Below are 27,381 nucleotides of genomic sequence, written 5' to 3'. Positions count from 1 at the left end.
CCGGCGAATTCTCGTGCCCAGGTAAGGCTTCAGACGTATGTGGGCAGCAGGAGGCCCAGAGTCCGTGCTGCTTCTGCCCTCTAGCTGCTGGACGTGGCTCTCTTGAATCTGGAAAATCTCCTGAAGGACAAAGTCACTTTTCATGATAGTTTTTTTGTGCTGGATTTTCAGATGAAATCTGAAAAGGCCGCATTGAAGCCAAACCACCTGGCTGGGGGGCAGGAGAGGAGAGTAGATGAAGAAACCCGAAAGGCCGCACTTTTCCTCAGTGTAGCACAGCCCCGGCAAGAGACTCCTCGAGCAGCCCCCCTCCCTTGCTGCACCTTGTAACCCCGTAGCCGCTCCTGGCTGTGGTGAGGGCAGCTCCTCTGTGTCCCTCAACCTCTGCAATCCCGGCAGCGCGGGGCCAAGAATGAGACGAATGTCAGATCCCCTCCCACCACCATTTGCTGCCTCCCTTTATCCACGTGTTTCATTTTCTTCCTCCAGAAGGAGCTGCCTTCCGCCTTTCCTTCCAGCACTGACTGATGGTTTCTTCTGTCTGCGCCGGGCCCTGCTGGAGGTGCTTCGGGGTTGTAGACATGAGCCAGATACAGTGTCTGCATCTGCATTTTCAGTACAAGGATCTGACAAGAAACATGTCCCAAAGGGAAAGGTCTCCTGGCCTCCGTTGAGGGACAGAGGGCCTTGGGAGCTCAGAGGAAGTGTGATCCCCTTGACTGGTAGTCAGGAAAGCCTTCTTAGAGGAAGAGGCATTTTCAGCTGGTCTCTGAGTGCAGGGGAGAACAGCGATGTGAGCAAAAGGAGGAGTATTTGAGGTTGGGGCGGGGACCATCCAAGGGCAGAGGAGAGCAAATACTTGGAAGTTTTATGCACTGCTAAGGGACACTCTAGGGAATGTATGGGGAATAGTGAAGGGTGGAAGGGTCAGCGAAGAGGGGAATAATGTTGGAAAGGTGGGTAGGGGCTGGATCACGGCCTTGAAAGCTGTGGTGGTTGGACTTGGTTACATGGTGGGGGGATATGATGAGAACGTCTGTAAAATTAATTAAGAGAGGAGAGGTGGGACATAGGGAGAGCCACTAGCTCATTACCATCCAGGTTACCAGTGACTGAGAGAGGAGGGCTTTGCTCCCTTGGCTTTCCTGAGGGTTCTTATCGTGAAGACTGATACCAAGTAAACTGTAGAGTCCCGTTGCATTCAGTAACATTGATGTTCTGAGTCTGCTGACCACGCTGAGGACTTGTTGGGTTTGGCCTTGACCCCGCTCCTGACATGAAGGAGCAGCAAATAGAAGAGGGAGAAGCAGGGAGGAGTGAGGGCTGAAACTGTCATGGTGGAGCTTTCGTCAGATTTGTCTCTAAATCATGATGCTATGGTGAATCATATTGTATTTTTTTAAAAAAAATTTTGACTTCTGATTGCTCATTGCTGGTATGTTGATAGAGTGGACTTTGTATATTTATCTTGTATCTAACGATGCTGCCAAACTCCCTTAGTTCCTGTGTGTGTGTGTTCCATCCAGTTTTCCATATAAATTATCACATTGTGAATAAAGACCGTTTTATTTTGTCTCCAATCTGGATGTCTTTTATTTCATTTTCTTGCCTTACTGCAATGACTAGAACTTCCAATAGAATATTAAATAAAAGTGATGAGAATGAACATCCCTTTTTCCTAATCCTAGCAGAAATCATTTAGTTTTTTAGGATTAAATATGATTATTAGTTATAGTTTTTTTTCTAGATGTCCTTTATAAGTTTCTTTTTCTGTCTAGTTTTTTGAGAGTTTTTATTATGATCACTGTTTGAATATATATAATGTATATACTTTTGAATCTATGTTGAATATAATGTATATATATTAGTTTGTTAATACGGTGCATTACATCAGCTGATTTTCAAATATTAAATTACTCTTGCGTTCCTGGGATTAAATCCTCCTTAATCTTGATTTATTATCATTTTTATATGTTGTTGGACTTGATTTGCTAAATTAAAAATATCTGTATTCATGAGGGATATTGATATAGTTCATTCTTTTTTTCTTGTAATGTCTTCAGGGTTGTCAGGGTAATTTGTTATCAGGGTAATTTTGGCTTAGCAGAGTGAATTGGGGGAATATTTATTCCTTTAAAATTTTCTGGAAGAGTCTATGTAGAATTGGTATCTTTCTTACATGTTTGATAGAATTTACCAGTGAAGCCACTGGGGTCTAGAGTTTCCTTTATTGGAAGTTATAAGCTAAAAATTCCATTTCTTCAATGCACATTACAGCTGTCTAGGTTATCTATTTAATTTTGAGTGAGCTTTAGTAGTTTATATATTTCGAATCAGTCCATTTCATCTATGTTGCTGAATTTATTGCTGTTCATAATATGCCCTTATTCATTTATTATCTGTGGAATCTATAGTTATGTCACTTCTCTCATTCTCAATACTGGTAATTTTTATCTTCTGGCTTTATCCTGATCAGTGTGGTAGAGGTTTGTCTGTATTATTGATTAAAAAGTTAGGTTTTGGTTTCATTGATTCCCCTTTTGTTTTTCGGTTTCATTCATTTTTGATCTGAACTTTATTATTTCCTTTTTTCTACATATTTTGGATTTAGTTTGCTCTTTTTTTTTAAAGTCATTTTTTTTTTTTTTTAAACAGCAGACTTAGGTTTACAACAGAATCGAGAGGGCGGTACAGAGAATTCCCATATATCTCTGCTTTCACACATGCATAGCCTCCTCCATTAGCAACATTACTCACCAGAATGTCAGCATGATAGTTGTTTTTTTTAAACTGGGGATGAACCTACACTGACATGTTATAACTACTCGGAGTCTGTAGTTTAGCTTAGGATTCACTCTTGGTGTTGTACATTCTGTGGGTTTGGACAAATGTCTAATTAAATTACATAAACAGTCATTATGATGTTTTATCAGTCATTATAGTATACAGACTATTTTTCACTGCCCTAAAACTTCTCTGTATTCTCGTACTCATCTCTTCCTCCCTACCTCTGGCAAACACTAATCTTTTTATTGTCTCTGTAGTTTTGCCTTTTTCATCATGTCATGTACTTGGAATCGTACAGTATGCAGCCTTTCCAGATTGGCTTCTTTCACTTAGTACGGAGAGACTTTTATTGTGCTTTGCTTTATTGGGTTTCACAGATAATGCCTTTTTTCCCCTTACAAATTGGAGGTTTATGGTAACCCTGTGTTGAGCAAGTCTATCGGTGTTATTTTCCCAACAGCATTCGCTCATTTTGTGTCTCTGTGTCACATTGTGGTAACTCTTGCAATAACTTTCTCATCATTATTATATCTGAATTGCTGCAGTCTCATGATAAAACTAACAGATGAGGATTTGCTTCTTACGGTTGAGCAAGGAAAGTGGCTTACAGAGATGGAATCTGCTCCTGGTGAAGATGCTCTGAAGATTGTTGAGATGACAACAAAGAATTCAGAATATTACATAAACCTAGTTGATAAAGCAGTGGCAGGGTTTGAGAAGATTGACTCCAATTTTGAAAGAAGATCTACTGTGGGCAAAATGCTAGCAAACAGCATCATGTGTACAGGAAATTTGTTTGTGAAAGGAACAGTCAGTTGATATGGCAAACTTCATCTTGATCTTATTTTAAGCACTTGCCGAAGCTGCCTCAGCCTCCGGCAACCACGCCCCATCAGTCTGCAGCCGTCTGCTTGGAGACAAGACTCTCCACCAGCAAAAAGATTATGACTTGCTGAAAGCTCAGATGATACTTAGCATTTTTTAAGCAGTAAAGTATCTTTAAATTAAGGTATGTGTTTTTTTTTTTTCTTCACTTGATAGACTGCAGTATCGTGGAAACCTAACTTATGTGGACTGGGAAATCAAAAAGTTTATTTGATTTGCTTTATAGTGATGCTCGCTTTTTGTGGTGGCCTGGCACCAAACCTGTAATAACCTCAGGGATGCCTCTAAAATTTATTTAAAGTTCCTTCGTATCTTTTCATGGCTTGACAGCTCATTTATTTGTAGCACTGGATATTATTCCTTTGTCTGAATGTACCACAGTGCACTTCTCCGTTCACCTACTGATGGACGTCTTGGTTGCTTCCAAGTTTTGGAAATTATGAATTAAGCTACTATAAACATCCTTGTCCAGGTTTTTGTATGAATATAAGTTTTTAATTCTGTCAGGTAAATGCCAAGGAGTGTGATTGCTGGATTGCATGGTAAGAGTATGTTTAGTTTCGTATGACACCTCCAAACTGCCTTCTAGCGTGGCTGTGCCATTTTGCGCTCAATCCCATAGTCATTAGGTGAGAGTTCCTTTTGTTCTGCAACCTTGTCAGCATTTGCTGTTGTCAGTGTTTCAGATTTTGGCCATTTTCATAGGCATGTAGTGGTATTTCATTGTTGTTTTAACTTGCTGATGTGTGACGTGGAACATCTTTTCATATGCCTATTTGCCATCTGTATCTCTTCTTAAGTGAGGTTTCTAGTAAGGTCTTTTGCCCATTTTTAAAAATTGGGTTGTTTGTTTTCTTATTATTAAGTTTTAAGAGTTCTTTGTACTTATCTAAAGCGTACTTTAGATAACAGTCCTTCGTCAAATGTGTCTCTCTTAAGTATTTTCTCCTGGTCTGTAGTTTTTAAATTTTTAAGATTTTTTTTTTTTAATTTTTAAGATTTAAATTCAATTTGCTAACATATAGTATCACACCCAGTGCTCATCCCGTCAAGTGCCCCCCTTCACTGCCCGTCACCCAGTCACCCCCACCCCCGCCCTCCTCCCCTTCCACTACCCCTTGTTCGTTTCCCAGAGTCGGGAGTCTCTCATGGTTTGTCTCCCTCTCTCTTTTTTCCCATTCAGTTCCCCTCCTTTCCTTATAGTCCCTTTCACTATTTCTTATATTCCCCGTATGAGTGAGACCATATGATGTTTGTCCTTCTCCGATTGACTTACTTCACTCAACATAATACCCTCCAGTTCCATCCATGTCAAAGCAAATGGTGGGTATTCATCTTTTGAACTGAAGATTTTAATTTTGGTGAAGTCCAGCTTATCAGCTATTTCTTTCATGGATCATAATTTGTATCTAAAAAGGCATCACTAAACCCTAGGTCATCTAGATTTTCTCCTATTTTACCTTCTAGGAGTTTTATAGTTTTGTGCTTTACATTTAAGTCTATGATACATTTTGAGTTAATTTTTGTGAAGTATGTAAAGTCTGTGTCTAGATTCGTTTTTTCTTTGCACGTGGACTGCCAATTATTGAAGAGACTATCTAAAGATAGTGCTTCTTTGTCAAAGATCAGTTGACTGTATTTATGTGGGACAATTTCTGAGCTCTCTGTTCTGTTGATCTATTTGTCTGTTCTCTTGCCAGTACCTCCCTGTCTTGATTACTATAGTTTTATAGTAAGTCTTGAAGTCATGTAGTGTCAGTTCTCCAACTTTGTTCTTTTTCTTCAATATTGTGTTAGCTATTCTGCAACTTTTGCCTCTCCATGTAAACTTTAGAATCAGTTTGTCAATGTCCATAAAATAGCTTGCTGGAATTTTTATTAGGATTGCATTGAATCTTATAGAGCAATGTGGGAAGAACTGATATCTTGATAATATTGAGCTTCCCTATCCATGAACATGGAGAGTCTCTCCATTTAGTTCTTTGATTTTGTTCATCAGAAATTTGTAGCTTTATTCATATAGATTTTATATATATCTTGTTAGGTTCATACCTAAGCATTTCTTTGGGTGCTAATATGAATGATATGTTCAATTTCAAAGTCTAATGCTTATTGTTGGTATATAGGAAAGCAATTGACTTTTGAATATTAACCTTATATCTGGCAAACTTATTGTAATCCTTTAGTTTTGTCCATTCTTTTAGATTTTCTACATAGATGATTATGTCATCTGTGAATAAAGACAGTTTTATATCAATCCATATACTTTTTTTAATATCCTTTTTTTTTTTGCATTTTGGTATTTTTAGTAAGGACTCCCACTATGATGTTGAAAAGGAGTGATGAGAGAAGTCATCTTGCTTTGTACCTGATCTTAGTGGGAAAACTTTGAGTTTGATGTTAGTTTGATGTTGATAATTTTTAAAACTTACAAATGGGTGTTGAATATCGTCAAATGCTTTTTCTGCAATTGATGATATGATCATGTGATTTTCTTCTTTAGTATATAATATGATGGATTTTGCTAATTGAGTTTTTGAATATTAAATTAGCCTTGTGTACCTTGGTTAAGTCCCAGTTCATCATGGGGTATGGTTCTTTTTATACATTGTTGGATTTGATGTGCTAATTTGTTGGGGATTTTTGCATCTCTGTTCAGGAGATGTATTGGTCTATAGTTTTCTTTTCTTATAAAGTCTTTGTCTGATTTTGATGTTAGAGTAATACTGGCCTTATAGAATCAGTAAGGAAGTGTTCCCTCTGCTTTCATCTTCTGAAAGAGATTATTGAGAAATGGGGTAATATTTTCTTTATGTTTGGTAGAATTCACCAGTGAATCCATCTGGGCCTTGTACTTTCTGTTTTGGAAGGTTATTAAATATTGACTCAATTTCTTTCTTTTTAAAAAGATTTTATTTATTTATTTGAGAGAGAGAGAGAAAGGGAGAAAGAATTAGCAGGTGGGAGGAGCAGAAGCGGGGAGAGAGAGAGAGAGAGAGAGAGAGCGAGAGCAGACTCCTTGCTGTGCAGGGAGCCCAACTCAGACTCGATCCCAGGACCCAGAGATCATGACCTGAGGTTTAACCAACTGAGCCACCCAGGTGCCTCTCAAATTTCTTTAATAGATATAGATGTAGTCAGATGATCTGTTTCTTCCTGTGTGCAGTTTGTCTTTCAAGGAATTGGTCCATTTCATCAGGGTTATCAAATTCGTGGGCATAGACTTATTCTTAATGTTCCTTTATTATCCTTTTAATTTCCATGGGATCTATAGTGATGTCCACTCTTTCATTTATGATATTAGTAATTTTTGTGTCTTACCTCTTTTTTTTTTTCTAAATTATCCTAGGTAGAGACTTATGGATTTTATTTTATTTCTTTTTTTCAAAGAGCCAGGTTTGGTTTTGTTGATTTTCTCTATTGATTTCCTGTTTTCAATTTCATTGATTTCTGCTCTGATTCTTATTAATTACATTCTTCTGCTTGGCTTAGATTTAATGTGCTCTTCTTTTAGTTTCCTAAAGTGAAGCTTAGATTATTGATTTTAAGTCCTTCCTCTTTTTAAATTTATGCATTGAGTGCTATAAATTTCCCTCTAAGCACTGTTTTCCCTGCATCCCAGAAATTTTGATAAATTGTGCTTTCATTTTTATTTAGTTCAAAATATTGTAAATATTCTTTGACTTATGTTATTTAGAAGGGTGTTGTTTAGTCTAGAAGTACTTGGGATTTTCCAGTTCTCTTTTATTAGTTTCTAGTTTAATTCCATTATGATCTCAGAGCAGACATTGTGTGATTTCTATCCTTTTAAATTTGTTACAGTGTGTTCTGTGGCTGAAAATGTCTGTCTCGAACGTTCCCTGTGAGTCTGAGAAAAATGTGTATTCTGCTGTTGCTGCATGAAGTCGTCTATAGATGTCAATTAAATCCAGTTGACTGATGGTGTTGTTGAGTCCAACTATATCCTTATTGATTTTCTGCCTGCTGGTTTTGTCCATTTCTGAGTGAGGGGTGTTGAAGTCTCCAACTATGATAGTGGATTCATCTATTTTTTCCATACAATTCTATCAGCTTTTGTTTCATGTAATTTGATGCTCTCTCATTAGGTGCATACACATTAAAAACTGTTATGTCTTTTTGGAGAATTGACCCCTTTAGTCATTATGCAATACCTTTTTAAATCCCTGATTTTTTTTTACCTTAGTTTCATGTCTGCTCTGTCTGAAATTAATATAGTTACTCCTGCTTTCTCTTGATTAATGTTAGCACAGTGTATTTTTCTCTACCCATTTTCTTTTGATCTATGTGCATCTTTATATTTAAAGTGGATTTCTTATAGACACCATATAGTTGGCTCATGTTTTTTGATCCACTCTGACAATCTCTAAACTGGTGCATTTAGACCAGACATTCAAAGTGATTATTGATATAGTTGAAATAATATATATTTGTTACTGTTTTCTATTTGTTACCCTGTTCTTTTTTCCTGTTTTTATCTTCTACTCTTTTTCTGCCTTTTGTATTTTTTTTTTTTTTGAAAGAGAGAGCCCAAGCAGGGGGTGGGGAAGGACAGATGGAGCAGGAGAGAGAATCCCAAGCAGACTCAATGCTCAGCACTGAGCCCACACAGGGCTCAATCTTGTGACCCTGAGATCATTACCTGACCCAAAATCAAGAGTTGGATGCTGGGATCCCTGGGTGGCTCAGTGGTTTGGTGCCTGCCTTTGGCCCAGGGCGTGGTCCTGGAGTCCCGGGGTCGAGTCCCACGTCAGGCTCCTGGCGTGGAGCCTGCTTCTCCCTCTGCCTGTGTCTCTGCCTCTTTCTCTCTCTCTCTCTCTGTGTCTATCATAAGTAAATAAATAAATAAATAAATAAATAAATATTTAAAAAAAAGAGAGTTGGATGCTTAACCAACTGAGCCACCCAGGCATCCTTGCCTTTTGTGGTTTTAATTGAACATGTATTTACATTTTTTCTATTATGTCAATCACATTTAAGTTTTGAGAATTTGTATTTACAAATAGAGCTCAGTACATTTCCAGGAGAATATCTATATCTATATCTATATTTATTATTTTATTTTTTCAAAAATGAAATGAAAGCAAAATACAATTATTATGATAATTAATTAGGTAGCTTAATGAACATCTTGCTTGGTGTCTGATTACTCAGTGTTTAAATGAAAATTCGGATTTTCCTTTTGGTTTTCAGCTAGAGCTGAGAGAGTCTTCCCTTTTCCCAAACTTTGATTTTTTTTTGCATTTTTGAAGGCTAAATAATCCATTATTTAGTGATTTTTCAAACTGCTTTTGAAAAGACTGTATACTGTGTTTTATGTGGTTACTGAAGTCTGTCCTTTAGTTTTTGCTCAGGTAATGTTTTGAGAGAGATTTCCTTGAATTCCTGGAGTTCAGAACAAAACAAAACAAGATAAGTAACAGCAGCAATACAACAAACACAGATACAAACAAAACAAAAACTCCAAACTTTTTCCCCAATCTTTATAGGTTGACTTTCTGTTGGAGAACTCCTTCAGCACTTAGCCAGGCTTGCACTGAATCTACAGATCAGTCTGAGCTGAAATCTTAGGGTCTTCTCAGGTCTCTTCTGGGCGTGCAGCTTTCCTTGGGTGTAGTGTGGCTTTCTAAATTGACCCCTATCAGTGGGTGCTTTTGAATGTCTTAATTTCCCAAAAAATCCCTCCCAGATTCTTCTCCTGGGTCTCAGGTAGTTTATTTTATGTCTTGAGTATACCTTTTTCCCCAGGTATCTGGGGGTTCATCTTGCAGTGTTTCAACCAACACCTATGAGTTTCAGTTTCAGTTCTGAGTTGCAGAATGCAGATGAGTGCCTTGCATATGTCCTTCAGGTAGCCTCCAGACAGCCTATGACACACATACAAAATGATTTGTGAACAAAGTTTATTCTACTTTCTCTAGAGTCAGGGATTAAGGTCTCTGTCTGGGAACATGAGCTGTCACCACTTCAAGACTGCTGTCATGCTGGAGATTAAGTGGAGCAAGTTCAAGTGAAAATGTCACAATGCTTTCCTACTGTTTTTAAGGTCCATTTTTTTCAAAACAGATTATTTATTCAACAGAGAAGGAGAGAGAACACAAGCAGGGGAGCAGCAGAGGGAGAGGGATAAACGGGGTCCCTGCTGAGCATGGAGCCTGATGCAGGGCTCCATCCCAGGACCCCAGGATCATGACTCAAGCAGAAAGCAGATGCTTAAACGACTGAGCCACCCAGGTGTCCCTGTTTGTTTGTTTTTAATGAACTGTTCTCTTGGTTGTTGTAAACCTTTGACTCTTTCCCAGAATTCTGACAAAGTTGGTTCTGGCCACTTCTCTCTCTCTCTCTCTCTCTCTCTGTATTTATCTTTATAGGTATAAGAGCTTAGAGCTGCTTACTCTGCTCGTATTTACTCCACCTTCAGTTTTTTGGAAGATATTTTTGCTGGGTATAAAAATCTAGGTTCAGAGTTTTTCTCTTTCAGAACTTAATGTTGTTGCTCCACTTCTCTTTTGCGTTGTGTCTGATACTAAATTTGTTGTCATCTTTATCCTTGTTCCTCTGTAATAACATGTCTTATTTCTCTGCTGCCTTTATGATTTTGTCTGTATCCCAGTTTTGAGCATTTCAATTATGATGATGTACCTTGATGTAGTTTCCTTCTTTGTGTTTCTTGTGCTTGGGGTTTCTTAAGATTCTTAGATCTGTGGGTTTACAGTTTTCATAAAACTTGGAGATTTTTCATGAGTTATTTCTATAAATATATTTTCCTTTCCCTCTCCCTTTCCTCTCCTTTGGGACTCAAATTACACATATGTTATATTGTGTGAAGTTGTCCCACAGTTCACTAATATGCTTTTCATTTCTTTCCTTCCCTTTTTCTTCTCTTTCTCTCATTCACTTCCTTCCTCCTTCCCTTTTTCCTCTTTTCTGCATTTCATTTTGAATGCTTTCTTTTACCATCATTTTAAGTTCTTTTTTCCTGCCATATCTCATCTGACACTAAACCAATTCAGTTTATTTTTTAATCTCCTACATTGCAGTTTTTATTTCTAGAAGTCTCATTTGCATCTTCTTTTCAATCTTTCATGCATTTGTTTAACTTTTGAACATATGGCATATAATAGTAATGACTGTTTTAATATTGTGGTCTGTTAATTCTGACATCTTTGCCAGTTTTGGCTTAGTTTGGATTGATTGATTTTCTTTTCATAGGGGCCATATTGTTGACCCTTAAGCAACATGAATTTGAACTGTGTGGGTCCACTTATTCATGGATTTTTTTTCCCCAAATAAATATAGTACAGTACTGTCAGTATATTTTTTCTCTTTTATGATTTATTAATGATATTTTCTCTAGCTTACTTTATTGTAAGAATACAGTATATAATGCACATAACATACACAATATGGTCAATCAACTATTTAAGTTATTGGTGAGGCTTCCAGTCAACAGTAGGTTGTTACTAGTTAAGTTTTGGGGGAATAAAAAGTTGTATATGAATTTTTGACTGCACAGGAGATTGGCACCTCTATCCCTTATGTTGTTCAAAAGTCAGTGATATTTTCCTGCTTCTTTACATACCTCATGAGTTTTGATTGGGTTACAGATATTGTGATGGATATTTTTGTATTCCTAGAAAATATTTTTGAGTTTTATTCTGGGATGAAGTTAAGTTACTTGGAAGCAGTTTGATTTTTTTTTTTAGGTTTTATTTATTTATTAATGAGACACACACAGAGAGAAGCAGACACACAGGCAGAGGGAGAAGCAGGCTCCCTGTGGGGAGCCCAATGCAGGACTTGATCCCAGGACCTCAGGATCACGCCTGGACCAAAGGCAGACTCTCAACCACGGAGCCACCCAGGCTTCCCTGGTTTGATCCTTTGAGTCTTGCTTTTCCCACTTGTTAGGCAGGAGCACAGCTATTCCTGCTGAGGCAATACCTTTCTATGTACTCTACCCAATGTGAATCATGAGATTCCCATTGAAAATACCACTGTTCTTGGCCCTATGAAGTACTAGACCCTCAAATTTCTGGGGGTGTTTCTTTACCTGACCTTGGAAAAGCTCAACTCTGCTAAATACTTCAGTGAAATCTTTAGAAAAATCCCTAGGTTTCACCTCCTTGGTACTCTGTCTTGGTTCTCTGGCTGCCTTGATCTCCCTGATACTTAGATTCAATTCCTCGACTCAGGGCATCCCCTCCCCCAACACCTGTGTTGTTTTGGAAGCTTAAAGCAGTAAGCTGAGGCAATCGTAGGGTTCACCTTGTTTTATTTTAGTCTCCCAGGCATTGCTGTCCTTTTTTTTGCCTCATCTCTAGTATCTTGAAAAACATTATTTCATATACTTTACCATTTTTTTGAGTTGTTTTGGAAGGAGGGTAAATCTGCCCTGTTATTCCATCTTGATCAAAAGGAGAAATCTGAGGTGTTTTTTAAAATATGGATAATTAAAAAAAATAAAATATGGATAATTTGAGTTTATTTAATGATTGAGGGAATGGAGAGGATGATGATGTGAAGGATGATGGAGAGGAGGCAAATGTTGGAATGAGATGAGAAGGGACAATTTAATGTTTTAATCTGCTATTGATCTTTGCCAGGCTCCTGTGGGTGTTGGGTAGGATAATTCATAGCCCCTGGCTTCAAGGAGCCCATGATCTGAAGGGGCAGGAGAATGGTTTATAGTTGTTTTAATCAAGAGGTACAGTTGCTGAGACAAAGCAGATGTTTCATGTTTCCAAACTATGAAGAATTAGATTCATTTAAAACATTTTTCACCGAATGCAATTATAAATGCTGTTTCAGGAAAGCCTACAAATCAGGATAGATTTGTTCAGCCATTAAGGGAAGAGGGTTGTTAATTTCGTGAGGTTTCTGTAGGAAGGAGCTTGAGACCCACGTGTGAGCCTCCTTGGTCCTTCATCTGCAGGAGCCACGGTGCCCCCACACAGGCAGCTTGCAGAGTTCTTATGGGGTGTGCAGGTAAGGCACCCATTAGGGTGCTGGCACCTAGGAAGTGATCAGCAAATGTGGTTCCCATGTCTGTGCCAATGAGTCCTTGGTTTGTGCCTTTGCACAGTGTGATGTTGTGATGGGCATTTCCTCGTGAGTCCCAAGTCCCTGTGCCCATCAGGGTTGGAGCCTCCCCGGACAGGAGCTGTGGTGGCTTTCTGCATTCTGGAAGATGCCCTTTCTGGCTCCTATGGGACCCTTTGTTAGGAGTCACTTACCCTTATGCCCCTTAACCAGATAAGTCAGAAGGCTTAGAAGGACAATAGGAAGCAACAGGATGTGCCCCTATCCCCAGAAAGCTGCTGCCAACCTGCCTCAAAATTGTCTTCTGAGTTGAACCTGAGGAAAGGGCCAGCTGTGGTCAGGGAGGAAGAGAGGAAGGGCTGAGGACCAGAACAGGCATGAGGATGAGGACAGGAGGACCCCTGATGAACAAAGGGTCCGTGCAGGCCAGAGCTGAGGTGCCCCAGAGGAGGCAGAAATCTCAGGATGCTGCCCTTGTGTGCCCGTGGGGTGGGGGTGGGGGTGGGGATGTAACCTGAGCACTGGCTTGGCGGCCTCCCTGAGTGCAGCTCGCTGGGAGTCCGGGGCCTCTCTGTGCCCTGCGTAGGTGACAGCATCTCTGATGCGGCCTGTCCTGAGGTGGCTGGCTGGTTACCCTGCTCCTCACCCCCCAGGCATCTTGGAGCTAATGTGAGGGACTGGCAGGCACAAGCGATGGAAGGCTCCCAGTGTGCCCCGCACTTTACAGGCAGTTTGTACTCCTGACATCTCAAGAACGCCCTGCGGGGGTAGGTATTGATTTTATGAGAAGAAAGCTGAGGTTCCCAGAGGCGAAGGGACTTGTTCAAGGTCATGGGTGTGTGTTAGCTCGGCTATGCACTCAGGTGTCTGCCTCCAAGGCTCAGTCTTCCTAACATGCCCCACAAACTTTCTTCCTGTTTTAAACATTTGTTGTGGGGTCGTCATGATGTGACAAGCCTACTTAGAAAGCCAGCTGGGGCGTGCGTCCTGGGCAGGTGCACGAGGCATTTGTTGCTCATTCCTTGCGTCGCTGGAGTAGGCCAGCCTGTGTGGCAGTCGCAGCAGCCCCTGAGCCCACGCAGGCCGCATGTCCGTCCTGGGCTGGCCCGGGGCTGCTGTGAGCCTGTGGTCATCTCCCCCACTTCAGGAACCAGGCTGAGAAGCGAGTGCTCTCCAAAAATGCTTTCAGTGCTATGGGTGGAGAAGCGAGAACCGGCTCAGGCTTCTGCTTGGAATAAACGTGTCTCAGCGGCTGCCGTGGCATCGGCCGGAGCAGGCCACTCACCAGGCTTGACCAAGTAACAGACTGTAACAGTCCTCAGGGGACACTCTGTGCCGTCCCCCCAGTGATGACTTCCTGGGAGCTCCTGTGGGTGCTCCCCCACCCCCTGCTGGGGCTGGAACCGCTTGGTGGAGAAGGGCCCTGCTCCCTGCCTCCAGGGGCTCACCATCCAGTGGAGGGATGGCGCAGCCCCAAGAAAGGGAGGCCTCTGGGAGAGATGGTGTTGTGGGGTACATGGCAGCCGTGACACATTTTGCTTAAAGGGGGAATTACTGAGGGCGGGGCAGGGGCCACATCGGAGCCTCTGGTTCAAGGATGAGAGGTCTCAGCAAGGGATGAGAAAGGAAGGGGCTTTGCAGGCTGAGGGACCGGGGTGCAGAGGTACAGAGAGGGCGTGGTGTTGGGTGAGGGCCTGTGGCCAGGTGTTTGGAGCCACCAGGTCCTATGGGAGTGTGGTGGAGAGCAAGAGGCCCAGCAGTGGGAGGGCCAGCAGTGGGGCTCGCCCTGTGGATCCCTGGTGTGGGGTTCTGGCCAGCGGTGTGGACAGCACTGGGAATGCTGCTTTGGAGCCCAGCTGGGGCATGGGGGCTCCCCGGGGGCATCAGCTGGGCCTGGGCCACTCCTGGCTGCATGGGGTCTAGACCCTCCTCTGCTGCTGCTGGCAGCCCCTGCTGTTCACCCTTTGGGGGGATGAATCAGCTCCATTCTTCAAGAACAAAAGCTCCTGGGTTGCCAGGGAGATGCAGGGGCTGCTGCCTGCACTTCCTGGAGTTGTGGTTTGGAGTCAGGAGGAAATGGGTCCTCCTGTGCCTGGAGCCTGGAGCTGCACTCCGTCTGGCTCTGGCCGCACAGGGCAGGGCTGGGCCGAGCTGCCCTAATGCGTCGTCCCTGTTGCATGGGGCTCTCTGGGGGTCAGCACTGAGCAGAGGCCCTGGACCGGGAGTGCCCTGTGTCTGTGCCTCTGCTGGTTGAGGGCTGCGGGAATTAGGCCTCGTCTGCTCTGTTTCCTCTAATCAGTACCTAGCTTGCGGGGCGGCGAGGGGATTTCACAGGAGCACAGGTCCAAAGGCCTCTGTTCATTTATTCCATAGATGCTTCTTGCTCTCCCCGCATGCCAGGCACTGCTCCGGGGCTGGAGTCCATGCAGTGACGTGAGGCTGGCCTGGCCCCAAGATGGACAGACAGCCTGGCGGGCACCGTGCTGTGCACACGGGAGCACTCACTACATGGTAGTGTTGTTCTTGGGGTCAGGGGCTCCGGGGAGGGTGGGACTAGGAGAGAAGCATTTGGGGAGGTGGAGGGCTGGAGCAGGGTGCAGCCCTGGGTGCCATAGCCCTGCAGGAAAGGGGGTGAGGGTCACTGGAAGACCCTCCCATGAACTTAAGCTTCCTCGTGGCTGTGAGTCCTAGGGTGCAGGGGAGCCCTTGGGGGGTTTCCTGAGCCAGGCTGCTGTGTTTGGCTTTGGGGCCCCCCAGCGAGCCCCAGTCCAGGGCCGGGCTGGCCTTGCTGTCCTTTCTCTTAGCAGGTGCAGAGCTGGCTGTGGCGAACTGCACCTGGTGACTCTGAGCTGAGCCGACGGCCCAGCAGAGATCGGAGGTCGGGAGAGTGGGCAGAGGGCCTTCCTCTGGAGAAGGCTCCATCTCATCTGCCTCTGCCCCCCGCCCCCCCCCCCCCGCACAGATGGGGGAAGCCTTGGGTGGGACTCAGGGGCTCCCCAGCTGTGTGGGAGTGCTGGGAATCTGTGAGGTGCATTTGGGGGTCAGACATGGTGTTGGGGTTGATGATGACATTGGAGGTGGTCAGGGGTGCCAGGTATTGGAGTGCTCTGCAGTCGGGCCTGGGGACGGAGAAGGGGGTGCTTGGGGGACTTCCCGAGAGCGTCGTTGGTGCTGTGCCTTGAGGGTTGATGGCAGGTGCTGGGGCCAGAGGCATGTTGGGGGGTGTGTGATGATGGAGGTGGGGGTGCGGATCAGTGAGGATGAGGGAGCCATCAGCGCCTGTGCCGGTGGCTTCATGTCTGAGCTCTGCAGTGTCCCAGGGAGGGCGGCTCGGGCTTGATGCCCTGCGACGCGTTCTTGGGCAGAGGGGTGACTCTGTGGGCTCGGTCTGGGGAGCGAGGGGCAGGGGGCTGTTGATCAGGCACAGAAGGGTGGGGGGCGCTGAACCAGGGCAGCCAGGAGCCAGGGGTGTGGGTGGCTGGGCTGCTGCTCCGCGACTTTGCAGATGCCCAGGGTCGTTACCTGCCGTTGTCACCAGGGAAAGTTGCAAAATGAAAATTAACTGTCAGAGAAGATGGATTCGTTTGATGTCTAACCAGGAGCGGCCTTTTATTGCTGCAAAATGCTGATTTCCATTCGCGCTGCCAATGACAGGTGAGTCTTAGCGGCCCTGAAGGAAGCCAGACCCCCAGTTAGAACGCCCAGGACACACGGCCTGCAGGGCCCAGCTCTCCTCCATCCTGCGTGGCTGTGGGAGTGAGGCTCCGTGTCTGATTTCATTCATGGGGAAGAACAGCTGTGTGGGCGGGCTAGCCCCCGCGGCCTGCTGGGAAGGCTTGGGGCTCTGGATTCACACACATCTGGGTTTAAATTCAGGCTGGGCCACTTAGAAGCATTGTGCCTGGGGGCCGGCCTGTGTCCTCCCCTGTAAGACGGGAGGCGTGTTCTCCAGCCGAGCCTGAGACTGCAGAGCACTTGGCACAGTGCCTGGCACGGGGTATCAGGGGCTGGGGCCAGCTGAAGTGGTCCGAAGCCGCTGCGACTCAGGATTCAGATCACTTTCCCAGGAGCAGCACTGGTCGGGGTGCCCATGAGCTGCAGGGTGGACAGGAGTCAAAAGAGAGGGAGCAGCCAGGGAGGTAAAGCAGGGGGCTAGTGAGGACAGTTATTTAAGATGAGACTGTGCTCAGGGCAGGGGTGTCAGGAGCACGAGCCTGCTGGGACTGCTGAGCGGCCCCAGTCTGCCCCACTCTGCCCCCAGTGGGTGGCCTGGGGACTTTCTTCTTGCCTCCAGCACTTTGATGTTCTCCGAGTTGGCTAGGAAGGAAAGGGCTGGGCTGGTTCGGGTCTCGGCAGGCCTCAGGAGCAGATGGCAACGGTCAGAGGGTTTCCTGGAGGTTCGGAGGCAGCTGTTCTCCTCTGGGAGCTTCTGGTTGGCAAAGGGTACAGTTGGTGACAGGTCGGAGGGGCTTCCCCCTCTGTGGGGCCGGGAGGAGGGGGCAGATAGTGACACAGCAATCGAGTGGGAGGTCTCTGTGGTGGGCGTCTGTCTGCCCGCATGCCTGCCTCTTTGTTGCTCGGAAGGAGGCAGGGGCTGGGCCTGCAGCTGCCTGGGCAGAGCGGCTCCTGCGTGGGACAGAGCTTCTCCCTGGTTACAGACTCACCGCTTCACTCTCCACTCGCCTCAGCAGCCTGCGTGGGGCCTCGGGCTGCCTCTCCCGGGCAAGAAGACTGTGGAAGCGTCCTTCTCCAGGTGGAACTCCCGGCCCTCTGGGAGGTGTTTGGGGCTGGGCCTGGCTGGGGAGAGCCCCAGAGGGGTGCGGTGAGCTCAGGCTGGGTGCGTGCGGGCCAGTGCCGCATCCAAGGCTCTGGTGGACGTGGTGGCCGGGCGGGCGCAGCAGGCCCCAGGTGTCACCTAGTGCTGGGTTCCAGCCTGTAGGGCAGGGCACAGACTCAGCCCTGGGGATGAAGGTACAGGGTGCCAAGGGGCAGACAAGATCTAGAGAGGACACATAGGAAATTCCAGCAATTTCTGGGCCAAGGAGATGCTGCAGAGAAGCAGAAGATGAAATGAGAAATGAAGGATATATGTGCAGGGGTGGCCAGCCCCCCGGGGTGTGGGGTGTTAAAGTCTGAGGGTCTCGGGGTTTCACCTGCCGTAGGTTAGGTTCTCAGCTCCTGGGGTGGGGGGTGCTCCAGCTGCTGGGAGGGGAGAGGAGGGTGCCCAGCTGGGCATCGTGATGGGTGGTCCTGACCTGGTGATAGAGAGGCTGCTGAGCTCCTCACTGAAAATGGGGTGAGTGGGCAGGAAGTCTCCTGCTGCAGGGAAATAAAACCGAATCAAAAAGCCCAGAACCAAGAGCTGGACCTGGGGGATAGAAGCCCTGGATTCTCCTTCCAGTTCTGCTGTGAACTTGCTGAACGCTGGACGGGTCCCTTCCCCTCTCTGGCTTTCAGTTTGCTCCTCTGTAAAACGCAAGCTGTGGGGCGGAAAAAGGGATTTCAGACACGTTCAAGCAGTGGGACCCTTTGCTGGAATGAGCTATTCCATGACCCTCCTACCATGACCACCCTCAACTGAGTGAAGTGGGTGGAGGTGGGTGGGGGGGCAGCAGACCAGTGCCCTACGCCCCTTTGTCACATTTAGGACCCAGAACTGTGGCTCCTCTCCAAAGCCCTGCTTACAAACACTTATGTGGATTTTAAACATTATCTATATTTTAAACTAATTTTTATGCAACAACAACCATGTGCCAGGCACTGTTCTAAGCACCTTAAATACATATTAACTCTTTCATTTCTCACAATAGCCCTAAGTAGGAGGTGGTGAAACTGAGGCACAGAAGGTGGTGATATTTTAAGGTCACCCAGCTCCTGAGTGGCACAGCCGGGATTCCAGCCCAGACAGTGGGGGTCCGGGTTTGAGGTGTCCTACCTCTTCCCTACCACCTGTAGATGGTGGCGGAAGGAGGTGGCTTGTCTCCAGGTCCGCCAGCCAGGAGAGGGTCCGGGTCTGGGTGGGGCGGGGAGAGGGGTTCGGGTCCGGGTGGGGTGGAGGCGGGAGAGGGGTTCGGGTCCGGGTGGGGCCGAGAGAAGGGTTTGGGTGGGTCCAGGTGGGGCTGGAGAGGGTCAGGGTCCGGGTGGAGCTGGGTCCGGGTGGAGCTAGGAGAAGGGTTCAGTTGGGGTGGGGCGGGGAGAGGGGTTCGGGTCTGGGCGGGGCCAGAACAGGGTCAGGGTCCGGGTGGGGTGGGGAGAGGGTCCGGGTCTGGGTGGGGCGGGGAGAGGGGTTCATGTCTGGGTGGTGCCGGGAGAGGGTCCGGGTTCGGGAGGGGCTGGGAGAGTGGTTTGGGTTCGGGTCCGGATGGGGCTAGGAGAAGGGTTTGGGTCCGGGTGAGTCGGGGAGAGGGGTCTGGGTCTGGGTCCGGGGGCGTCTGGGAGAGGGGTTCGGGTCCGGGTCCAGGTGGGGCTAGGAGAAGGGTTCGGATCCAGGTCCATGCAGGGCCGGAAGAGGGTCCGGGTCCGGGCGGGTTGGGGTCGGGGTCCGGATTGGGGTCCCACCGAGCGGGCCAGGCGGGGTGCGGGTCGGGGTCCGGGTCGGTCCCGTTGAGCGGGTCGGGCCGGGTCCGGGTCGGGTCCCGCCGAGTGGGTCGGGCCGGGTCGGGGTCTGGGTCGGGGTCCGGGTCGGTCCCGCCGAGCGGGTCGGGCCGGGTCCGGGTCGGGGTCCGGGTCGGGGTCCCGCCGAGCGGGCCGGGTCGGGGTCCGGTTCGGGGTCGGGGTCCGGGTCGGGGTTCCGCCGGGCGGGGTCCGGGTCGGGGTCCGGGTCCGGGTCCGGGCCGGGTCCGGGTCGGGGTCCGGGTCGGGTGCGGCCGCGGCCCCGCAGAGCCCCAGGAGGGTAAGGCGAGCTGGCGAGGCTCGGGCGCACGCGTTGGCGCGTCGGAAATGGGACGCGCGGGTTTCTCCGCCAGGCGCACACTCCACCCACCAAATTTATTTAAGCAGATCAGATGCAGGGGGTGTAATGTCAGATTAATGGATAAATAACCGTCCTGGCTTTTGGCAGGACGGCGGGGAGCGGCAGTGAGAAGCCTCATTATGTGCGGCTCCGCCTCGAGGACCGAGCCTCGCGCTGCCGCCCCACCCCCGGGCCCGCGAACAGAGCATTAAATTGTTGCAAAGGGCTCCCCTTCACTCGCAGAACAAAGATGTTTTCTCCAGAATAAATCGACTCCCTCTCCGCGCGCGGAGCCCGGCTTCCCACAAACGCGGCCTATGCTCGGGCTCCGCTCGCCGGGGGAGGGGGCGGCGGGGCCTGGGAACGCGGGGCGCTTCCTGCCGGGCGGGGGCGGGGGCGGGCCCCGGGGCGCGGAGGGCGCCCCAGCCGAGCATCTGGGCGGGGTCTCTAACTCCTCGGAGCTCCAGGGGCCGCTCCCGTGGACGCGGGTTAGAGAGCGCGGACTGGAGAGCCGGGTCTCTAACCTTGGGGGCGGAGCGGCGGGCGGGCTCCGCCCAGGCCACGCCCACCACAGACCAGGCCACGCCCATTCCAGTCCAGGCCACGCCCACTCCAGCCCAGGCCCCGCCCGTGCCCCTGGAGCCTGATGCCCAAGCAGAGGAGAGGTGTGGGGGACTCTGGAGTCCGGGTGCTGCTGAACCCTGACCCCGGGCCTGGACCAGGGGCCTGGGCTGAAGGACCCAAGATCCTCAGGGTGGCTGGGCCCCCTCCCGGCTCCCCAGGGGTGGCCCAGTGCCTGGCAGGCTCCTGGCAGGGTGGGACCAGGATCTCAGGGGAGACTTGGCTCTGGCCTGAGCTAAATTTTGGCAGATTTGGAGCAGCTGCCCCGGCTGCCCTGGGCTCGGTAGGCACAGGGCTCAGAGAAGCTGCTCGGGGAGAGTAAATACTCTCTCTGTTCCAAAAGAGCCCCTTTCTCGTCCATCCTCACCCTAGGAGGCACGTGTAGCAGTGGAAGGAGCATAGGCCAAGGCCGACTCGCTGCCATCACCCCCTGGCGGTGTTAACTCTAGGCAAATGGCTTCTTCCCCTCTGAGCCTCCCTTTTGCCACCTGGCAACCCTGGTGTAATGCTTCCACTTTGCCCAAGGAGCCTGGTTATGAAGAGTGAAGCTCCTGGAGCAGTGCCCCGCACCCAGTAGGCTCCTTGGGCAGTGATTTCTGTAACAAATATTGATGAAATGCCTACTCTGGACTAGGTCCCGTGCTGGTCTCTGGAGACGTGATGGTGAGCGGGGTGGCCGTGTTGTGCTTCCTGGGGGTCGGACTGGGGAGCAGGGCTGGCTGGTGTGCTGGTGCTGCCCGGACACATACGTCCCCTGGATGCTGCTTCTGTGCACCCGCCCGGGGCCCTTGAGTTTGGGTTGCCCGTGGTGGGGTCTGGCCTTTGGGGCGGTGTGCTGTCTGCATCTTGCTCTGCCTCCTGCCTCCTTCGTCATGTCTCTTCCCCGCTCACTCCTCACCTGCCACACCAGAATGTCTGACTGATCAAGCCAAGAGCTTGGAAAAGGAAAGTTCTGAAAATGTTCTGGGCTTGGGTCTGGAGTGTGGAGCCTATCGCAGAACCACAGAGCATCCGTGGGGCCCAGATCCCTAGTTGCTGAGCATCTCCTGGCAGGGCCACCAGGCACCCTTGAGGCCCTGGCATCCCAGGGGGGCAGAGCAAATGAGGTCGCTGCCCTCATGGGGCCTTCAGCCTTCGGGGTAGTGGCAGTTACTGAGCACTTCCCTGGTGCCAGGCTTGGTGCTAGTGTTTTCACACCTAATCCTTGCCACGGCGTGGGACCATCTGTGGCCAGTTTCGAACCCTACCCCCTTCCCATGCTGGCAGGCCCTGTCTGACCTGCCTGTTTCCTGGGCTCCTGCAGGCCCTACCACCTGGAGCTCTGGGCTCTCACAGGGTGACTTGCAACTTGGCTCTGTCTGTGATGCTGCAGAGTCACACGATCCAGGTGAGCCTGTCTCCTCATCCACAAAATTGGGATAATATTCGTACCACCTCCCACGGTGTGAGGAGGAAGCCTCCACGAACAGAGCCTGGACCCTTGTGGGGCTTGCCCGAGGTGGCCGCGTGTTCCGATCCCCAGGGGTGGGCCGGGAGGTCCTGGGATGGGCCCTTCCAAGGACGACAGTGATGTCCCCTGCAGCCCCAGCTGTTCCGCTGGTTTCGGAACCCTGTTTGGGAGGCATGGATGGGCTCCCTGGGCAGCACTCCATCTCCCACCTGCCAGGTCTTTGTTTAGCTCAGAATTAAAGCCGAAGCAGAAAACACAAAACATTTCCTGCATCGCAGGCGAGGGAACTGTCTGTCTTGTCAGCTCCAGAGCTGCCGGCGAGCGGCTGGTAATTGTGGAGTCTGGCCGCAGGGCCTCCCCTGGGAGCTCGCCTTCCATCACTGTCCGTGTCTGTTATCATGGTTATCACACTCCTGAGCGGGCTCTGGGGAAGTGGGGCTGACCGGTGATTTTCCATTTTCTGGAGGTGCCGTGCCCACCTCCCCTCACTCGCTTATTCCTTGGGCCCAGCTCCTTGAACACGGCCTCTCCGGCCTCGCGTTGGGCCCGCCGTGATGTCACCTGCTATGGCGTGCTTCATTTCACTGTGTCTGTGTCCCTGCCGGGATCGTGAGCTCCCGGGGACCTTGCTGGGGTCCAGGCTGAAGTGCGCTGCAGGGACCGTTTAAGCAGTGCCCACGAGGAAGGCAGCGGGGCACCTGCGGGTCGCTCAGGCCCCACCTGGCTTCTAAATCTAGCCCTGTCACTTGCTCTGTGACCTTGGGAGAGTCACCTAACTTCCCGAGCCTTGCTTCCTTCATTTCTAAGATGAGGATGATACTGGTACCCGCTGGCTGTAAGAGATGCTGGGAGGATTGTCATGAAGTTGTCTCCACAGCGTGGAGCTTCATGCCTGGCATGTTGTCAGTCTTAGAGGTCACACGGGCCGTGCTTGAATTTCCCCGTGGAAGATAGAAGGGAGAACGGGGCACTGGGGAGGAGGGCGGTTGTTGCCTGGGCCGCCCCACAGGCTGTGGGGTTGAGGGGTGCAGACTCGGGTGTCTAAGGATTAGGTGGGGGTGACTCACAGAAGCTTAAGGAGAGACTGATTTTGGTTGAATACATGCCAGCAGGTTAAGAAACCACCTCCCCCAGGAAGGACTCGTACGGGGAAGTCCTGTGTTGGCCAGCTTCTCCAGGAGCCTGGCGGTCGGGGGCCTCCCACGGCTATGTCCCCTGGGAGGGCCCTACTGCTTGGCTCCAGGGAACAACTACTTCTACTACTACTACTATTAATACTACTACTACTACTATTCTTCTTCTTCTTCTTCCTCCTGGGAGGGCCCTACTGCTTGGCTCCAGGGAACAACAACAACTACCACTTTTATTACTACTACTACTACTACTACTACTACTACTACTACTACTACCTCTTCTTCTTCTTCTTCTCCTCCTCCTCTTCCTCCTTTTTAAGATTTTATCTATTTATTTATTTATTTTTTGATTTTATCTATTTAATAATGAGAGACAGAGAGAGGCAGACACAGGCAGAGGGAGAAGCAGGCTCCCTGCAGGGACTTGATCTCGGGTCTCCAGGACCACACCCTGGGCCGAAGGCAGATGCTCCACTGCTGAGCTCCCCAGGTGCTCTAGGGACCTTCTTGCTCACCATCTGCTCTGGATGGAGGTCAGGGCATGGCCTCTAACCGGCCTGCTTCACTTGCTCCCTTTCCTTTACTGGATTCTTTCCATCCTTCTCCTTCCTCTTCTCTCTGCCTCCATCTCTGTCTCTGGTCCGCCCCCTGCTCCCATCTGTGCCCCCACGCAGACATGAGCTCTTAGGGATGCGATTCCCTGGGGGGCAGGGGGAAGGAGGGCTCTCAGCTGGATTACATTTGAAGTAATTAACTTTTTCTCTGATTTGAAGATGATTTCACCCGCATGGTGGTGGTCCCCATGCTTCTCCTGTTTTTCTTTGTAATTATATATTCATGTTTTTATTTCTATGCATTTATGTGAGTTCATCATTTTCAATATTTCAGAAACGTTTTGTTTTCTGCATGCAAATAGTTTACAGACGCACCTGAGGAAGGATGGGCCCTAGAGTGTCCTCAGTGAACGTGGGCGGATCCAGATTTATGGGTGAGAGGAGAGAACAATGCTTCTGGGGTCTGAGAGCAGCCATTCTGGTCTTTATGCCTCCGGGGTGGCCTGGGCCGTCTGCCCATCGGCAGGGGCTGAGCTCATTAAAGGAGGCACATCCCATGTTCTTACGGGTTCTCTCCAGGCTTTGAGGCCATGGCCGTGAAGGACGTGGGACGCACTTCCCCTGTCAGCACGCGCCTCTCTGAAGCCCACAAGTACACCATGTCTCTCATCAGGATACCTCTTTCTCTTTTTCTTTGAGATTTAAACATTTATTCAGTCATGAAATTTAGCATTCCTTTCAGTGCATCAGCGTTTCCTTAGGTGGGTTGTGTCCTTCTGATTTCTAATGTGGGTTCTTTGTTCAGCTCTGGGAACTCTTCCGGTAGACTGGGGCCTATAGCTTCAGTCTGTTTCTTGTGTCTTCTTGGGGAATCAGAGCCCCTACCTTTGGGTTCTTCCAGCATTTTCTCTTATATTTATCACCTTTCCCACGAAACAAAGCTTCTACTCGCTGATTCTATGTCCTGGCTGGACGTGCTGGGCTGCCTTATTGTTCAAAATATTCAGTGCGGCTCTCAGGGGGAAGCTGCACGGGCTGCTCTGATGGTGTCGTCCCTGCCCATCTGACTTGCTCAGCCGGTGACGCGGGGGCGAGCGTGCCTTAGGCCTCTCCTGGATGGAGGCCTGAGAGCCGTCGCACGGTTCTGGCATGTTTGGTTTCCCTTCAGCCAGGAGCGCTGGGGGCTGCTTCCTCAGACCAAGAGCCATGGCCCACCTGCAGCTAACGTGTCGGCCCCTGAGACCTTGGGCTTGCTTATTGTCACAGCGCATCTTAGCTTAAACTGACTAATGTGCTACTAATACTAATTGTCACAGATTTCTTGTGTGTGTGTGTGTTCCTGGCACGGGTCTGGCAATGTCATTTCTGTTTTTTACTGTTTCCAACAGCAGTCTTATTCAGGGCATAGAGATTATACTGATGTAAAGGTTTATTGGGGTGCAGTTAACATGCAGTGTCCCATTAGTTTCAGGTGTACAGCGTTTGAGTCAGTCATTCTGCGCATTGCTCAGGGCTCACCACCGTGAGTGTAGTCCCCATCCGTCACCAGTCATTATTACGATATTATTGATTATATTCCCTGTGCCGTACTTTTCATCTCCGTGGCATATTTATTTTATTTTTTATTTTTTAATTTATTTATCTTTTCATATTTATTTTACACCTGAAAGTTTGTACCCTTAATCTCCTCTATTTCTCCCACACCCCCTCCAGACCTCCCGCCTGGCACCCACCGATTTGTATAGAGATATTAATTTTGTTTTAACCCCTGTTATTCAATTGATGCGTTTCTTGTTCTCTTTGAAAACAACTGGTAGCATTTTCCCAAAGTCTTCTTACGCTCTGTGCTGGAATCTATTTTCAAGTTGGCTATTCCTCTGGAATTGTACTGTTTGCTTTCTTTTATTTATTTATTTTTTATGGGACTAAAGACATTTTACTTCCTTTACCTATTTGTTCATCTTTGCGTTCTCTCTGTTGTTCCTTCCTGCTTTGCCGATGGATTCGGGGGCCTCCTTGGGGTGGGACGCTAGCTTGAAGGCCTGGAGTAAGACCCCCCGCCCCGAACCCTGGCTGGCGGTAGGAAGCTTGTGGTTTGAGGCTGGGCCCGTGTTCTGCGTGTGACTGTTGGTGCTGCTGGTGCTCTTTTTTTTAGTGGCTGCAGACGACTTTAATTGGATCAGAGGGAGAGAGTCCTTGGCACTGCTCCCCTGTTCTTTATCTTCTTGGAGATAATCCCTTTAGGTGTCTGGAGCTGGCTCTCATGTCACCTTCTCACTTGGCTGGCCGCTTGCCAGGCTTTTCTCTGGGCTCCTTAGCCACACTCGGTGATGCGTGCCTGTGTCCTGCACCCTGGCCTGGCTGTCCCCTCCAAGCCTTTCCCAGGGTACCGCTGCCTTTATTGAATTTGAGCACAGAGTGGAGCTCAGCTCTACGCTGATGTCTGGTGATCTTTCTGGATCCCAACACTGCCATTCGGGGTCAGTAGCTGTCACTATCCTCTATTAAATCCCTCTTAAAAGTTGAATGGACAGACCTGAGGACAGGGCCAGCAGGCATCCCTAGGGACACTTTGCTGGTTGTTGTGAATTGTCCTGCTTTGGACCTGGTTAATCCCCGAGTCCACCTAATGGTAACTGGCACCCAGCCCACCTTGGAGAAGGTTCTGGAATACTTTGCTGAAACCCAGCTCTTTAGGCTTTAGCCTGAAGGTGCCGAGTCTCCACGTGAATCAGCCAGCGTTGGGCGAGAAGCAGATCACACATCCCTAAGGGCCACAACAGTTGATGAAGAGGAACTGACCTGGGATAGGGGACCAGCCTTCCCTGTGGGCCGGAGGGGCAGGGGAAGGGCTGTGTTGCTGAGCCTCTGAGGAGGATGCAGCCGGCGGGGGGAAGCTGCGTCCTCAAGTGGACCCACAGCTGTTGCCAGTCTGGGCCCAGCTCAGCTCTCTGCCTGCTGGTGCCTCCGGGTGGCTAAAGCCAAGCAGGAGCCTGGGGGTTAGGGCAGCCCGGGGTGGGGGAGTCCCCAGGGACTCGCTTCATGGGAAACATGCCAGGGTGAACCTGGAGGTGCCGCTAGAGAAGCCGACTGCCCAGTCGGCCGTGACTGCACCTGCTTCTACAGAAGTGCGACCTAATCTCCGTGCGGTTCCCCATCGACGCCCTCCCACCCGATTCTGTGAATGAGATGCTTGTTAGGGAGCTGCGTCCCTGGAGTGGAGACAGGGCTTCTTTGTCTGTCATCACCTGTAGATTCTCTTGCCAATAGGGTGAGTTTAATTATAGTCGTGGGCATGTGATGACACATTTAACTTTTGCAGATTAAATGCCGTGGGAGTAGAGCCCCTGCCTTGGCCAGACGAGAGAGGGAAGCACAGCCGGTCGAGCCCCCAGGAGGGAGAGAGGTTTGGTGGGTGCCTGTGGAATTGCCCCTCTGCCGAGGGCTGTCCTAAGCAAGACAACAGACACACCCGGGGGCGGTAACTTCTGAGGACTTGGGCATTTCTGTTCCAGGCTTGCTTCAAGGGGAGGCAGGGCTGCGGTCTGAATGATCCTGTTTGTCCAGGAGCTCTGGTGACTGACTGTCGTGTGCATCCTGGGGCCAGCTGTATGGTGCTCCAGGGGCGGGTGCGTGGGGTGCAGAGAGCGGAGAAGGAGTCTGTGCTGGGCTGAGCAGCCGAGGTGAGGGCCCTGGAAGTCCCCTCGAGTTACCTGTGTACCTGTCGACCCCGCCCAGCACAGGTGAGTAGACGGGCCTGGTGTCCTTAGCTGCCACAGCCAGGGCCTCTGCCCGAGAGGGCCAGGTTATCTTCTTACGGAGACAGTGCTGAGGTACCCCAGGGCTCCTGGGGGCCGTGTGGGATTCCTTTGAGGCCCGAGGCTGGCCGCGGGGTAAGGGAGCTGGTGATGGCCGGAGGAGGAGGGCCCCTAAGCCGTG

The 27,381-nt window shown here is 49.2% G+C and overlaps 2 protein-coding genes across 8 annotated transcripts in view; one reads left to right on the top strand and one right to left on the bottom strand.

The window, feature by feature from the left end:
* GRID1 (glutamate ionotropic receptor delta type subunit 1) overlaps window positions 1-27,381 on the top strand; it is a 639,650-nt gene that overhangs the window by 65,742 nt on the left and 546,527 nt on the right. The gene's annotated exons all lie outside the window — the stretch shown is intronic.
* On the bottom strand, window positions 16,312-19,897 carry LOC112651968 (basic proline-rich protein-like). Of its 5 annotated transcripts, none has more exons than XR_007410187.1 (5): window positions 18,668-18,791; window positions 18,101-18,212; window positions 17,886-17,987; window positions 17,397-17,780; window positions 16,312-17,161 (listed from the first exon to the last, which is right to left on the bottom strand). XR_007410187.1 is itself a non-coding variant. In XM_049109088.1 (5 exons), the coding sequence occupies exons 1-5, from the start codon at window positions 19,821-19,823 to the stop codon at window positions 16,783-16,785; spliced, it is 1,215 nt and encodes a 404-aa protein (XP_048965045.1). In that variant the 5' UTR covers window positions 19,824-19,895; the 3' UTR covers window positions 16,312-16,782. The 5 variants fall into 5 exon arrangements, 2 of the variants coding, with proteins under 2 accessions (XP_048965045.1, XP_048965044.1); XM_049109088.1 differs by lacking the exons at window positions 17,886-17,987; window positions 18,668-18,791 and adding an exon at window positions 19,291-19,895 and having other exon boundaries at window positions 16,312-16,827; window positions 17,021-17,161; XR_007410188.1 differs by lacking the exon at window positions 17,886-17,987 and having other exon boundaries at window positions 17,397-17,665.

The sequence above is a fragment of the Canis lupus genome, chromosome 4, assembly GCF_003254725.2.
Source record: "Canis lupus dingo isolate Sandy chromosome 4, ASM325472v2, whole genome shotgun sequence".
NCBI lineage: Eukaryota > Metazoa > Chordata > Mammalia > Carnivora > Canidae > Canis > Canis lupus.
Note: the sequence above shows the minus strand (reverse complement) of the source record. Positions and strands in the feature narration are given on the sequence as shown.

Excerpts from the sequence above, each read along its gene's own strand:
- LOC112651968 (XM_049109087.1), bottom strand. The coding sequence starts at position 19,823 with ATGAGGCTTCTCACTGCCGCTCCCCGCCGTCCTGCCAAAAGCCAGGAC. Across the intron at positions 18,213-19,290 it reads CACCCCGCCTGGCCCGCTCG|CTTGCGTTTTACAGAGGAGC; the intron begins GTGGGACCCCAA and ends TCCGCCCCACAG. Across the intron at positions 17,159-17,396 it reads GGCGAGTGGAGAGTGAAGCG|CTCCCAGAGGAGAACAGCTG; the intron begins GTGAGTCTGTAA and ends GCCAACCAGAAG.